This window comes from Sphaerodactylus townsendi, linkage group LG01 (assembly GCF_021028975.2).
Source record: "Sphaerodactylus townsendi isolate TG3544 linkage group LG01, MPM_Stown_v2.3, whole genome shotgun sequence".
Classification (NCBI taxonomy): Eukaryota; Metazoa; Chordata; class Lepidosauria; order Squamata; family Sphaerodactylidae; genus Sphaerodactylus; species Sphaerodactylus townsendi.
The window spans coordinates 62,396,252-62,412,904 of record NC_059425.1 but is presented as its reverse complement, the minus strand read 5'-3'; the positions used below and the strand labels follow the sequence as shown (position 1 = coordinate 62,412,904).

General features: G+C 41.7%; 1 protein-coding gene across 10 annotated transcripts in view; it reads right to left on the bottom strand.

The window, feature by feature from the left end:
* Positions 1–490: 490 nt before the first annotated feature.
* Positions 491–16,653, bottom strand: part of DISP1 (dispatched RND transporter family member 1) — a 93,771-nt gene continuing 77,608 nt past the window's right edge. For all 10 annotated transcript variants that reach the window (XM_048502624.1, XM_048503058.1, XM_048502530.1 and 7 more), the window contains 4 exons: positions 14,484–14,611; positions 13,548–13,645; positions 11,597–11,694; positions 491–4,101 (listed from right to left, as the gene is read on the bottom strand). In XM_048502624.1, the coding sequence (XP_048358581.1) occupies positions 496–4,101; positions 11,597–11,694; positions 13,548–13,645; positions 14,484–14,611 (3,930 nt within the window). In that variant the 3' untranslated portion in view covers positions 491–495. The remainder of the gene's footprint in view (positions 4,102–11,596; positions 11,695–13,547; positions 13,646–14,483; positions 14,612–16,653) is intronic.

Here is a 16,653-nt window from a genome sequence, read left to right as displayed (position 1 = left end):
TAATCTGAATCCCAACAAGATGCAAGTGCTACTGGTGGGCAGACATTCTGATCCAGGATTTAAGATGTCAATTTCCTTGAAGGAACAGGTCTGTAGAATGGAGGTGCTCTTGGACCCTTGGTGGCTCTTGTGAGGCAGAAAGGGGGGATATGAATTATTTAAACACGCAAATTATGAGCAAAAAAAGATGCTGGACTAGATGGCCCAAAGGCTCACTCAGCAGGGTTCCTCTTATACTCATAGATCTAAAGCACCATTTAATAATTGGTGAAAGCAGTTCACATATACAGTAGAAAATGTAACTGGGTAGAAAGTGACACCTGCAAATATTTTCCCTACAACGGAACCTACTGTCAATACAAATACAGTCTAAATGACATTTTTGTGATGTTTGTATGGAGTATATCATGGTTATCAACCAAATAAAGCCAAACATCATGACTTAGTTTCAGTATTTTAAACCGTATTAAAACAACAAAACTGCCAAAGGTAAGATTATAGCGTTTTTATTAGCAAACTTTCATTGGAAAGTTCTGAGTGTGCTAACAGAGCAGGCACATGGGCTTCAGTGTTTGGCATATGACACTCAACAGAATTGCACTTCATTACTCTGGTTCTGTTACAATACTGTGAATTATCAGGGCAAGACTCATACTCATCTTCTCTTGAAGTACTGTTCTCCAATTCCCACACATTCTGACTAGCCTTTATGCTTGGTGCTGTTTGTGGCAAGTTCTGTATTCCCTCTGTTTCAGTTTTCTTGTTCTGTTTTGATGCAGAAGTACCATTTTCATTCCCATTCACTTCAGTGACCATTACATCCCATTTGGCTCTGTGGTAATTACCGAGTTCTTTTTGATTATCAGGTAGACTTTTCTCCATTTCACAACAAGGTTTCATTAGTGAACCAACACTTTTGCAGATAAAATGGGATGAACTGGCTTCCTTTGGCAAATTCCTTAAATTCTCCTCTGTGTTTGAAAGATTGTGGGCTTGAAAATTTTGAACTGAATGCAGAAAAATGTTTCTGGGAAGGGAATTCTGAACTGGAGGTCTTTTTAATCTGCCTTGCAGACAGTTACAGTAGAGGACATGCTGGACAGTGTTCATATAAGTATCAGAGGAATGATGCAATGCATTTATGGGAATCAGAGAACTTTGGATTTGCATGTTTCCAGAAGGGGAGCATTGATAGCAAAAAGCTTCATTTAACTGTTGGCATGAATGTGGGCTCCATTTCATGTCCCCGTGCTTATAACTATCTGAACAATTACACTGTTGATTTTGAGACAGCAACTGGCAAGAGGTATTCTGTTCCCCAGAAGACCTCATGACTGATTCCGATTCACTTTTAGTAACGATGTTCTGTTCATTACTGTATGCTGAGTGGGGAAGAACATGCGAATCTGAAGGTCTACCATTGAAAAGCTCAGAGCAGATGTGTGTTTCTTCATAGGTTCTCTTTTCTGATGCATTGCAATTATTAGTATGCAATGCCAGAGGCTCTAGCTCATAATGCTCATGTTCCATGTCTGTTTTTTGAGCTCTGGAATCCAAATGGTATTTATTAACAGGATGAGTTTGATCAGAGTCCTTGTCTCCTTTGTTTGCTGACAATGCCTGAGAAAAGGCACTACACTGCATCTTTTTAGGTAGAGGAATCTGACCAAAGGTACCTTGGGGGCCAAGGCAACGGCACATGCACTGGAAAAAGAAGGTTGCAAATGTCCAACTAATGCACATTATAAGCATCATGAAAGTGCCAAGCTGAGTGTATGCTAGAACTGTAGAAGGCATCATCATAGCTCCAGCCACAAATGTTGTCAGAGCAGCCATAGCAATTGCCGAACCCATGCGGCTTAGAGAGAAGACTACTTTTCCTTCCCGGTCAGGATCAGGAGCTAAACGGTATGCAACTCCATAATGAACAGCAAAATCTACAGATAAGCCAACAGCAACAGAAATGGTGACAGACTCTAATACATTCAGCTCCCAGCCTAAAAGAACAAGTGACCCAACAGTGACAAATATGGTCCCTGCAATTGAAACTATTGCATAAAGGCTAATTATTATATTCCAAGTCGTAAGCAGCATTACACTGAATGCCACAGCCACTGAAAGACCCATGGCAATCAAAGTACCATCAGAGAGACTGTCCTGGAGGTCATAGAACTCTAAATTACTCACAAACCAGCCACTGCTTAGACCTTCAGGAGCAGTACTCAGCTCATTTGAAATCCACAAATCCACCTCTCTGTAAAACTGATGCATCTTGTCATAAGCTAAAGTGAAGAGGTAGGTGCTTTGGAACTCCAGTACCACTGCTCTGATGGTGTCATTTATGTCAAAACGAGGCCCTGGAGTTTTGCTGTCTAAATGGTACCCTGTGCTTCTTTCAAGCTCCATTATGGCTCTCTTGATACATAATTCAAAAACCTCCTCTTTGTAGGGAAAACTCCAGTGGCTGCAGCACGGATAAAGAGCTGGCTCATCACAGTCCTGATTTTCCATCCACTGCTTAAATGTCTCAATGAAGCAGCTTGTGAAGTCTTGCTCTTCGGTTTGATAAAAAAAGGTTTGATTCCTTAGCTTTTGGCAGAATTTTAAAATCCACAGCTGAGAATCTGGGCTTGCAATGTTAAAGGTGCTGTCCAGTTTTAGATTTCCTTTACTTTTAGGATTTAAGGGGTCCCCATTATCCTCAGGAGAAACACCCCAGATTATAGTGATGGGCATATGAAGCTCCTCCCCATGATGGACTCGTTCAAACATAAAAAGCTTTTTGAACTCAGCATCGTAACGCTCAAAAGGGTGAGAAGACCGGAACACCTGAAACTCTGAAAGCTCCAGGGATGGCAGCTTCATCTTTGGATTCACACACACAATATACGCTCCACCAACAGTTAAGGCTAAGAACCAGACCAACCACACGTAACGAAACTTGATAACAATGCAGGGCAACACTTTTTCAAAAAATATTCTGGACACTTCTGAGCCAGCAAAAACCACCTTGTGGAACATTTGGCACAGCACTGTCCAGCAGCTTTTGTTGGCATATGCCCTTGACTGAGGCTTTCTGAAACAACTAAATATATTGAGGAGGTACCGTTCGTGTAACACAACAACTGCAGGTAACCATGTTACCATTAGAACATAGTTCACCAATATGGCGGTGCCAGCATAAACACCAAAGCACCTGATGGCTGTGATATTGTTCACGTAATTGGCATAAAAGGCAGCAGCGGTAGTAAAACTGGTGACAAACATGGAAAGGGCAGCATGTTGCAAGGTTATGCTCACTGTCTCCGAAGTATCAGCATGAGACTTGTCAAATTTTGTGTAGCTCCACACATCACACAAGACAAAAGCATCATCTGCGCCAATGCCAACTAGAATAATCAGTGCAGTAAGATTCATAAAGGGGAAAAACTCAAAATTAAATACGACCCGATAAAGAAAGTAAGAAACAATCAAGGAGCTTATTATGGCAAACATGGTCATCAGTGTGATAAACATGGACTTGGTGTATATGCACATGACTAAAAGAACAATCACAATGGCTATAGCAGGATACACGGTATCCATTAAAAGGTAATCTTGGAATAAATTGTGCTTTATTCCAAACTCTATCCCTGTGATGGTGGTGATTCCATCAGAAGAGTTCCAGTTCTCAAAGTTATCCAGATAGATGTTCATCATGCTCTCCCCTTTTTCTGTGGGTGAAAAAAGCATGCTGTACTTTAAAGCTGGTAAGACATAATCCACTGTCTTTGGGCTTAAAAAATCTTTGTCTACTAGGTAGTGGAGGATCTGGTAAACAGCGTTGTACTTTGTACATTTACGAGGCACATTTGTACACTTGAGTTGGTCCTTTCTCTTGGCTGCCGTATCCCAGCAATCTGGTCCCAGTGTCCCATTGTAATAGTATCTGGCACAGGTACGGAGCAGCTTCAGAGTATGAGAAACATCTCTCTCTACAATTTTTTGACATGATGATCTGTTGTTTAAAATGGCAATATAATTGCCCAGGGTCCAGCTGGGGCAGCAAGAAGCAGCAGTGGTCCTCTGGCAGAGATCACCAAACTGAAAATGGGATCGTATCTGTATGAAGAGAGAGAGAGACAAAATTATAGTTCAAAGCAAAAGTGTAAAGCTAGATAAAAACTGAAACATGGCTGCACTTAGATATCATGACAGACTAATGAAACAGGTTTGTCAGCACCTGACACCATCACAGCTTCCTTGTTGTGTCTGAGCGCTTCCCTTCCTGCTCCAACTACCACTCTCTTCATGTGCACATTGAACTGATTAAGCTCTGGTTTACTGTGACATTTGAATGCAGATGGCCTGGCAAGCTGGAATTTGTTTTCTCATCTAAGGCAATGTTAAATTACATTGGAATTTAACGTAGGTTTAGAGTTCCAGATTACAGGAGGTTGTGAAATCAGTTCTCTGCCATTAGATATGTGACCATTGAAAGGAATGGCCTCGAGGCAGGGCTAATGGCAGGAACACTCCTTAGATTGGAAGCGTGAGACTTCTTCTGTTGCAGCCCTGCTTAGGCGCAGTCCCACTGTATGGAAGGCACAGAAGACCGAAGTAGAAGCTTAAGGATATTTCTATTATTATCACAGAATCAGTGTTACTGACACAGTTACGCGAATGTTTAGGTATTTGAAAGACAGGCAAATTTCTGACAGACTTGGGCATTACTTGCATTATTTGCATTACTTGGGCTTATTTTGAACAATCTCTGATAGCACAGAATGAAAAAAACCCCAGGATTTTGAAATTCATGTGATTGTTATAAAACGTAATATGGCCTTAATTTTGTCAAATAACCTCAGAACAAGAATGACCTAGCATTCCATGAAAACAGGATAATTCACATTTGATTGTTTCCAGATAAAAACACTCATGCAGAGAAATTCAGCAAAAAATGAACAACCTAATAAATAATAGGAAGCACTGAAATGTCATCTATATTTTTCATGGCTCAAGTCCAAATTTATCCAAGGAGGATACGATTTGCAAGCCCTTTGGGTCAGTCAGGAAAGCTGGGAGGAAACATTTATCGTCCACTGAGCTTAGTCTAATTCAGAAAGGAACTGAGTTTGGGCTGTTGCGGGTTTTCTGAGCTATGTGCCCGTGATCTGGAAGTTTCTGCTCCTAATGTTTCACCCGCATCTATGGCTGAAATCTTCAGAGGTATGTCACAGTGAGATGCATTTCTCTTCTTGACACAGTTTTATTTGCTGTTTATTTGTTGTTCTTCAGCACATTTGTTGAGTTTTATTTACTATTCCTCAGCACATTGAAGGCCATCTACATTTGCTACAAAAGGAACCATTCCTACAAATAAAGATGCACCACCTGCAAGAATTTGGAACAATCTGAAATCATTTCTCAAAATACCACAAGAGAATACTGTTTTAGAACCACTGCTCTTCAGGGGTTTGCTTCTACTTTGGTGCTTGATCAAAAGGCGACACAGAAGCTATTCTGGGCAAACTAGGTTAAGATATACTATTGCAACAATACCATTAAGATATCTGTTCTGAGACCTCAAATGAAAATAGCGTAAATGCACAATCTCATACTTTTCAGGGTTTTTTTTATCCTCAGGGAATACTTTTTACCCAAGAACAAAACTTGTACATTGCAGAGTACCAAGGTGCAGTGGCTTGGATCCACAGTAGTACTTAGAAGGATTCCCACACAGAGCAAGACTCTTCCTCTACCACCCCAACTCCCCCAAATGCTGTTCCTGGAGGTCCCCTGTTCCTCCAGAGCTATTTTTAAGAGGGCACATTAGGCTGAGAGGGGAGGCACACTTCAAAAGTAGAAATCCTTCCATCTGCTCAAATGTTTCAGTGAATCCAAGCCTCTGTCTGTCCATAGGGTCCAAGGTAGGCTACTGAGTCTCATCATTATCTTCCTATATGAACTGGGCATCTGTATTGTCCTAAACCAGTGATGGCAAACCTTTTTGAGACCGAGTGCCCAAATTGCAACCCAAAACCCACTTATTTATCGCAAAGTGCCAACACAGCAATTTAACCGGAATACTGAGGTTTTAGTTTAGAAAAAACAGTTGGCTCCAAGGCACACGTTACTCGGGAGTAAGCTTGGTGAAGCAACCATGCAAAACTTTGAATGAGTTATGCCCAGTGGCCCAGGCCAGCCTATATGTGTGTGTGTGGGGGGCGATTTTCCGGCCCCCCCATGACGAACTCTGTGCGCACGCGCCCACAGAGACGGCTCTGAGTGCCACCTCTGGCACGCGTGCCATAGGTTCGCCACCACTGTCCTAAACCAACCTAATTCTTCATTGTTGATATATACTGCTGGTCAAGATTCGCAATGGCAAACATCCATAATTTCTTTATCGATAAACCTCTGATAAATTTTCATTAAATTTTCATTCAAATTTCGGAATGTGAAAACTGTCAACCATGTGAGTATATATACATATAGCTACATATTAGCCACACTTTTAAGCCTATCTATTAGAAAGCATGCAAGAAAGAATTTTCAGATTAGCTGAAATTTAAAAGAGTGTGATTAACAAATATTAGTAATTTCTAAGGGGCCAGATCCTACAGCGACTCAACATATGGCAATACTATTAGGATTATTAGGGTGCTATACGGAACAGGATATAATCTCAAGCGCAAGAAAACCAGATGGCTAAAGTTGATATAGCAGACCCAAGACAATTTGTGTTTGAATGGTACACAGATGGTAATCCAACCTAGAACATTTTTTCCTACAAACATGTTGAAAATGCATAAAAATTCCCTTAAAATCCAAACAGCTGAAGAAAGCATAGGAAAATCATAAATTTCTCCATGTGCTTAACTTTTGAACACCAAAACAGTTGGATTTGTTTCCATGGACTTTATAGCATTTGTTTCAATAAAAATAAAAGTGGAACCTTTAAAAGAATACAAATTAAACAAAGATATGGACAGCAGCCAACAAAGAAAGTTGTAGGATTAAAGTTCACAGAAAACATCAGTTTCTCATAGCAATTCAAGAAAGCACCAGTTCAAAGCACCAGAACTCTGCAGTCCAGAGAAGTACAGCTTCTCTTTGGGATCTGGGATGTTCAGTGAATATAAAAGATGGAACCTGAGGGCTTAAATTTATTTTTACTTTACATCAAGTAAAGTGGACAAGTGTCAGAAAGCTGCCCGACCACTTACATAAAGCTGTATTTTAGAAGTACGTTATTTTATTATAGCCAATTTTAAAATACTCTTTTGTACATTTTTGATAAGTCTTGTTCCCTTGAATTAAGTTTTTCAGGAGCCAAAGGAAAATGATAATCAGAAACTTACATCAAAAACAAAATATGATTATTAAGAAGCAACTGAAAGAATAATTTGAACTTGTACCTTTCAACAATTTCTGTCCAAAGGGGCCTCCACTAAATTGAACAGACCTCATTCCCTATGTTTTCAACCTATATATTATCTTGAATGGGAGGGGGGGAGGCAAAAAGTCCTATATACTCAATGAGACCTTTGCTTCTATCCACTCCTGCCTACATTATAGCCGAAACTGCCTCCCATGAACCTCTGAGATTACTAACATCTGTGACTCCAGCAACTGACAAACCATACAAATCACTGTGCTTCTGGAGAGTGACAAGCTTAGGTATCATCACAGATATACAACATAAACATGTGTTCTTTACTTCAGCACAAAACTTGCATCAGTTAGGATTCTTTAGTTAAAACCAGATTAAAGTTTCAAGTATTTGAAATGTTAATTTCTAACACATGCAGGAGGAACTTATGAGGCAGCCCCAAAGGCTGCATATTACTTTTAATATTTTGGATCCTTAGTGGAGGTTTTTTTTAAAAAAAGAAAAAGGTCTGAACTATTCTGACGATGGAAAACATTCTCTCCTGATCAGTCAGAACGAAGTGTCTTCTTTCATTCTCTTTGTGTTCTGAAGAGGAAGAACAAGGTTGCACTTGCTTCCAACTGTTGTTCATCCAATGGTATTCTGTGCAGACATACATCTGGGACTGCTGAGACGTAGGCCAGCCACAGAATGTCATTTTGTAAACTTCTAAAAGGATCTAGCAAGGAGCGCTCTCCCTCCCCTTGGAAATGGTGCCTGAGTGCTTTTCCCATGCAAAGACCTTGTGATTGAGGGGGACAAGGAGAACTCTGTCCCTCAGTTCTCCAGTAGCCACCATGAGAAGACTTAGTGGAGAAACACAAACAAACACTGAAAATAGGCTACTCACTGCAGGGATGGAGGGAGGGATGTGTGTCTACACAGAGTACCACTGGATGAACAACAGTTACAGGCAAGTTCATCTGCTTGGTCTCTGTGCAGCCCCACTTTTGGGAGAGGAGCCAAGTTCACACCACTGGAGGCGGGAGCGAGTCACACATCTGAGGCAATCAAGCTGAGATTTAAACTCAAATAATAACCTTGTTTTATTATTGATAACAACCAAGAATTAACTGTTATAGAACTCCAACAGAAAAGTAAACAGACAGCCTGTTGCCAAAAACCCTTGGAAATGTTCGTTGCTTTCCCTTCTGCTGTGGAGAAGTGCGACCAACCTTCTTACCCCTTTGGACGAGGGGAAGCCTTTTACCCTGTTGGAGAGAGGATTGGTAGGGTTGCCTATATTGTGATTGAGAAGTATAGGAGGAAGACTGGTAATGACCCTGCCTCTGATGTTGATAACTGTTTCTCTGAAAATACCTGTGCCTACAAGGAGGGTTAGAGTGAGGCATGATGCCCAAAGAGCGGCCAGTAAAACAGCAAAACAAAAGATGGTGCAAAATAGTATTGATTTGTTCACTGAACAAGGAGGTGCTCTCAAATGGCGTGTCTTTGATTCTAAGCCTAGTGTCATTTGGCAAGGCTGAAGATCTAAGCCATGAGTGCCTACATAAAGCTTCAGAACCACTCATGCTCTTGGTATGGGTATTTGCTACATGCTTGGAGGCAGAAAGTTGTCGCCTGCCTAGTCTTAACCCATCGGTTTGTATGATTTTTTTGCCAGCTGTTTCTTATTCTCCGGTAAGAACTCAATATAAGGAGACGTTTGGTCCCAAATAAAGGTTTGGTATCTGCTCATGACACCTAAATAATTAGCAATTCGAAAACCTAATGCAGCAAATGAGTATTGCTTCCTGTCCATAGTGTCTAACTTCTGCCCTTCACAGACTATTGGCGAAGAGTGGTTCCCTGCTCAATACCTGCTGAGAAGGAAGTCAGTTATAACAGTCTGAGAAGGGTGATAGAAAAGAAAGAAACAATTGTCAGGCCTGATCCTATATATGTGTTCCAATTTCTTAGTCACTGAGGGTGCTGCACAAGGTCTGGACCAATTATTATGGGCCAACTACAAGAAACCCTTAATGATAGACAAAGAGATGGGAGACATATCCTTAGTATTTAAAATATCAAGAACAATATCATCATCAGGTGCTTCCAACCCCCCAAAGTCTAGATATAAGGCATTGGCCATTCTGACCAATAGTTCAGTGAACCATATAGTATCTTCAGGAGGAGAGATGGTCTGATTATCCCCCACAGACTCATCAGATGATGACATAGAAGGGCTGTCAGAATCATCTTTGGAGGGGTGCTCCATCCAACAAGTATGAGGGGAGACTGGAGTACTCATGTTGAGGACAGAAATGAGTCACGTCTGGAAGCAGAAGGAGAGTTTGGGGTATAACCTCACCTGCCTCTATCATAAGAATCTTGATCGTGGGAGCACCAACAGGATCAGCAGTCACCTGAAGAAGAATGGCTTTTATCTGAAAGCCACTCATGCAACCTAGAACGGCACAAATCTAATGAACAGATCTCAATGATGTAACCACCCGGATGCTCATCACTGACATGATAGTGTTGTTGTAGAAAGGCACTGCACATGAGTGATGGCACTGAGAAATGGGTGGCATCCAGGAATGCGAGCACCTATGTGAAGATGAAGAACTCTGTCGCCGCTGATCCCAACAGCAAGCAGAGCTCATCTCTGAAGACCATGCCTACTGATTTCTAGATGACTCTTCATGGAGCGATCGACAACAGAGTGGAGACAGACATTGGTCATCAGGCAGACCTCCAGTATTGTCATCAATGCAATGGTCAATAGACGTTTTGAGCAAAGCTTGCATATAGTGCTCAACTGAAGCTGAGGCAATGTCAGTGGGATAAGGCAATTGCACTCTAGGTGACTTGTGTCTCTCCAAAGGCATCCTCTCTCTTTTGATGGCAAGCCCATGTGCTGGCGAACAGGGAGTGAGAAAGGGAGTGTTTACGAGCACAGTGGGAACCAGAAGCTGCCCTCCTGGGTAGCGAGGATAATTTTGAAGGCTTTACATGAACCAATTTTGCTCCCAACAGTTTAGCCTTGTCCTTAGACTTGGATTTTTTCAATTTCTTGAAGGAGTGCTCCAACATAGCCTGCTGCTCTGCCAATGTAGAGGGCGTTGGAAGAGCTGAGCCAGAGGCAACTGAAGAGGCTCCAATAGACTTGGCTGGCAAATTGGACTGCAGTGCCTCCACAGATTGTTTCCACAGAGTGGCCTGCAACAGCAACAGGTGTTCCTACCTGGCTTTAGGTGTGAGGAGGGAACAAGCCCAACATGTTGCAGTGATATGGGCCTCACCCAAACAAAACATTCCTGAAGTTTTTCATTCTTCACCATTTTCATATTACATTTAACATATTTCTTGAAAAGAGCTATGCCCTTTTCCATGGCAAAGTTGGAATGACAAAGAAAAAATACCAGAAAAAAATTATAAATGAACAAAAAGAGGAGTCCAAGAGAACAATCTTCCTCAGACTCCAAAAAATTTCATCCCAGTGAGGAAAAAAAGAACGCAGAGCTCACAAGACACATTCTCTTCGTGAAGTGGCCGAAAGAGAAATGAGGGACAGAGTGCTCCTCCCCCTTGGTCACAGGGTTTTTGCACAGGAAAAGAGCTCAGGCTCTGTTCTTGAGGGGAGGGGGAGCACTCCCAGCTAGATCCTTCTAGAAGCTTGCAAGATTATGGTCCGTGGCCAGCCTGTGTCTTGACAGTCCCAAATGTGGCCACGCAGATGAAGCTAGCTCTGCTTACTTGGAACACTGTCATCTGGATTGATTTTTTGGTGTGGCATTTGCACTGTTACTGTACAAATGTTTCCATGATGTACTGATTGCCACCTGATTAAGCTTTAAGAATCCCATGTATAAGTGACTGCCCAAGAATTATACACCACATAATACTGAAAAATTGCTTCAAGGGAAATTTAAAATGGACAATTACACAATTTCTGGACTAGTTTCAGAAAACAAGAGACACAGAAAGGTGAACCCCACCCGAACCCCCATACAAAGCACTCTTCAGTACAGGAAATGTTGGAGAAAAAAAACAGATGCCATTGTTATGCTTCAGAATGTTCACAGAGAAATGCTAAGATGCATCCTTATTGCGGAAAAGGCAAAGTAGTTCTGTCTTCCTTAATATCTGCCTGCCAATAAGCCATTTACTGGCTGTAAAAGACAAAGCTGAACGTTTGAGATACATATTTTTCCTATCAAGTTAATTAGGTTTACTTACCCTCAAATTATCTACATTGCACATTGATTTTATGGCGGGTAAATTCCATAGGTTCTCACCATCTGTTGATGTAAATACTACTCGAGAATAGCGATCACCTGAAAATAATTGAGTTTATATAAATGTCAATATAATTGAATTTTGTATTGTTTTGTCATGATAATTGAAACTATCAGAGGCTCTTTTCAATATGGAGTTACAGCCAATTACCTTAATATAACTTAACTAAAATGGCTTTTAAACCATCTTTTCTAGTTTATAAATGTGCAGAAACCTGTTGCAAAGAAAATAGTATTTATAAATTCAACAGCCACCTATTTTATTAAGCAGAAGACAATGTCAAGGGTATTTAGAATATTAAAATACACACCTGCAACATCACTGTAACACAGGCCAGAATCCTAACTTAGTAGAGTCAAACGTCGTGTTATTGGCAGATGCAGTATGTGGCCCTTTCCGCACGGGTCAATAACGAAGCCCTGGGGACGGCAAAAACGCCGTCCCCAGGGAGCGGTTCGCACAGGCGGCGCTGCCAAATCGCAGCAGCACCGACCTGACTCCCTTCCCCCTCCCCCAGGGCGGCCTCAGGCTGCCTCCAAAAACCTCCCTCCTGGAGGGAGGTTTTTGGAATACAGCGCATTCCCGGCGGCGCCGTGCGAACGGCACCGCCGGGAATGCGCTGTTGTCCCCATCCTTCCCCACTCACCTCGTCGCCGTCATCGCCCTGCTGGCCTCCGAAGGCCATCCCTCGCTGTCCTCCGACCCCTGGAGGTCGGAGGGCAGCGTGGGCGGGTCTACAGAGGCCAGCAGGGCAACGACGGCGATGAGGTGAGTGGGGAAAGACGGGGAAGAGGCAGGTCGGCCGGGCGACGGCGCTCCGCGGCGCCATCGTCCCAGCCAATTCTGGGACCGTCCATGCGGATGGTCCCAGCGTCGTTGGGTCGGTGTTCATTACGCCGACCCAAGCCCTTCTGCCTCCGTACGGAAAGGGCCTGTGTAAGAAAGAGCTATGCGTGTGTGAATGATTGAGTGTGCGTGTGTGGGTGTGTGTGAGACAGGGAGGGAGGGAGGAAGGGAGAGAAAAGCAGAAGTGGTTTGTCACTGATTTTCTCTGCAGAGTCTTCCTTGATGGTCTCTCTTCCAAGTACTGACCCTACTTAGCTTCTGAGATCTGATGCAATTGGACTATACCATGCCTCCTTTCCTCCAGAGACACAGAAGATTTAGATAATATAATGCTCCTATATTTTCTAGCAGCAATGCTTATTCTCCATTGCTGGGTGTAAACAAGTCTTGTTTGAAAGCCTAGAGATCTTCTGCCTGCTCAAGAGGCAGTCCCTCTATTGTGATGAGATGCATGATGGGAGAAGGAATTTACAGCTACCTAGCATTCAGGCTTGTGTCCTACAGGCACATCTGCACCTGCTTTCCCAATATACGTGGCGTGACCATGGAACCAAAGAACCAAGCTTGATGCCAATGTTCATATTAGGCTTGCGCAATCTGGGAGATGGAAGCACTCAGTCACTGGTTTACTTCCAGCAATGAGAAGCCTAACCCCAACCATACCCTAAAGCCACACTCAAACCTTGAAGCACTCAAAGAAGTGCTGACAGACCTCCAGGAACTGTTTCAGACAAAACATATTATGCCTCAGAAATTTTTTTCTCACAAGTGAAAACAAACTGCCAATATCTGTTAAATGCCACAGCTATAGTAGAATTAGCATAATGAGTGATTTGGTTTAAAATATCATGGTCTACAGTCCTCTATACTTTCACATCAAAAGCAATAACTTATGAAAAACTGAACAATGGTGAGGAATCACATAAAAACAACTTTGTTCAAATTTCTTAACAGGTTAACAAATTTCTTAAACCTGTGAACATATGCACAAAAATTGGATTGTTTGGTCTTGCTTGTAGCAGCTCCTCCACTCTCAACAACTCACTTGGAATGTCACAGAAAAAGCTGTCCTTGTGGAAATTCCAGTCGGCTTCCCTTCTCTCCCTTTCATAGTGATCACCCGACCATCTGTTCTCTTGATGACTATGGGAGAACATTTACTGTTAATGTATAGAAACCAAACTATCTATGCATTTTAATACCTTAATTTCAGTTTCAATAATAAACCCAGAAAGGAAAAACAACCACCCTAAAAAACCAGAAAATTAAAAATTAAAACCCAAATATTTATAAACTATCTTGATCCAAAAGAAACCAATAATTTTCAAGATTGCCTTGTATCATTAAAAGCTAGCATGGTATAGTGGTTAAGAGCAGGTGCACTCTAATCTGGAGAACCGGGTTTGAATCCCCGCTCTGCCACTTGAGCTGTGGAAACTTATCTGGTGAACTAGATTACGGTAGCTTGTGCACTCTAACGCATGCCAGCTGGATGACCTTGGACTAGTCACAGTTCTTCAGAGCTCTCTCAGCCCCACCTACACACAGGGGGGAAGGGAAAGGAGTTTGTAAGCCCCTTTGAGCCTCCTTACAGGAGAGAAAGGGGGGGTATAAATCCAACACTTCTTCTTAAAAGTGAACTAAAAGTACATATCCAAACAGACAACATGGGGTGGGGAACGTCCATTACCCTAAGGGGAAGAGTTAATACAGTTCCATTACACACTTGGAATTTTTATACCTAAATAAAGTAAGATTCCTTAAGAAAATGAGAATTCAGAAATCCTCCAATTGCTAAAATACGTTTATAACATAGTAAATGTTTATTCACTGACTAGTGTTTTTAATTAAGAGAAATGCTAACTGTGGAAAACTATGACAGGACAAGTTTATTCTGCTTGCTTCATGTCCACAAACTTGGTTATATGATATGTAAACAATCAGTGTAAGATAATGTCAGAAAAAAAATGAAAATCCCCACCTTTTAGCTTGTTCATCTGCATATTTAAAAGGGTAATTTGCTAACGTTGCTTTGTAGCCTGTGTTTTTCACCATGTTATTCCATGTGACTAGCCTCTGCCCTATTGCAGTCCCTCTTGGTTCAAAACCCTAAGAAAGAATATTAGATAACTCTTTCAGCATATGTAAATAATCAAAGTCAACCAACAAATTTCATTAGAAAGCATATGCTCTACAGAGAACTGTTTATACTTGCTTAATATTATGGCAACAGAACTACAAGAAACACGTCACTGCCCGGTGCTAGTAGTGGGAGTAAAAAGGAAGGTGATGATTTGTTTTAAATTTAGCACAATCCCCCTCTTTAGCGCATAACTGCCAGGTAGCTCACAAGCTTGATTTTGCACTTGAAAACTCCTTTAGACAGTGTCCACAGGTTAGCAACAATAGATTTAAGAGAAATTATGTTGAAAACATTAAGAAACATGACCTCATATTTGGCAATGATGGTGTGATCCTGTTCCATCAGGGTCTGTTCTTATTCACTGAAATAAAAATGGAATGCTTCCCACCAGTTCAGAGCGTTGCCCCTTCCTCATGTCAAATTACTTTTTACTGTCACATGTAGCATTAGTGTCCTGATGTTTTTACATTTTGCACTGCCTTGCCTAAGATGTGAAAGGGAGATAAATGCACTGCATACTGAAGGACAAGAATTAAGCAACTTATTCCCCCATGGATAGAAAGAACTCCATATGGGTCTGCTACTTTTGGCGGCAGCCTAGTCTCTTTTCCACCCTAACAGCTCAATATATGCAGAATAGTCTGTTGAGAGGACAAGGAAGATCTCTACCACTGTACATAGGATCATCCACAGCTTTGATGAGAAATAGTGATTTGTCTGATCTTTTAAGGGAAGCTATATATACCTTGGAGCTCTATAGTAGGATTTGTGTTGGAGAAAAAGCAATCAACAATGCTGTTGTAACAACATTTCAGAAGGAACTACTACAGGGATTAGCAATGCTTCATAACATATAATGTAAAGCAATGATTTTTGGGCTTGCTTCACTTAGCAGAGGTAATTCCCTACTATTCTTTCTTCTACATCTTCACCACAATCAAGCAAATCATGCAATGTTTATAAGGAGTTTGGTTAAGATGTTTTACTAGCTTTCAATGAGTCAAGGGAATGCAGCATGTATTCCCATGCCTGAGAAGGGAACATTGAAAATATAATGGCACAGTGTTCAAAAAAGAAAAACCTCACATTTACTGTATTTTCAGGTGAACAGTTTAAGTGATTCTTACATCACTGATATCTGATTGTTGGTTCCTGCAGTCTGGGGAAGACACTGGTAGATGCAGTTTTTCATTACATTCCCCACATCAGAAGAGCCCTGTTGCATCATACCCGTACTCTATCTAATCCAGAATCTGTTTCATACCAGCTCTCCTGGAGGGCCAACAAGCAGGGCACACAGACCAAGACCTTCCCTGTTGTTGCCTCCAAGCACTGATATTCAGAGTTTTTCTGCCTTTGAACCAGGAGGTTCCCTCTAGTTACCATGCTTTACTATCCTCCATGTATCCATTTTAAAGCCAAATACATTTGTGTCCATCGTTGGTCCCCAGCCAGAATTAATAATTTGTTAAATAAGTGAGTATTTCATTTTGACTGTCATTAATCTATTGCCCATCAGCTTGAGTGAATGTCCCTGAATTCTATTATTGTGGGAGAGGGAGAAAAACAAAAGCTTCCTATCTATTTTTCCACCCTGTAAGTATTTTTATAAACCTCTATTATGTCACTGCTGCATCTTCCCTCCCCACAACTGAGAAGTCCCAGACTCTTTACCCTTTCTTCATATAGCAAAGGTGATCTTAACGGTTTCGTTTGCTAACTTCTGCACCTTTTCCAACTCAGAAATACCGCGACCAGAAACACACACAGTATTCTAAATGAGGTGGCTCCCCTGAGCAGCTCCTTCACACTTCGAAAAGATGAAACCTGGGGTTGTGAAACCCACGGGGACAAACAGCCTCACAAATCAAGGAACACACATTAGAGGCGGGAAGGGGGTAAAATTGCCCCTTTGCTGGTGGACGAGGAAGGAATGATCCAAGAAAAGTTGGTGTTGGAAGTCACATGACCAACAGAACAAAAAGCCACTCATGTTGGAGTGCTACAG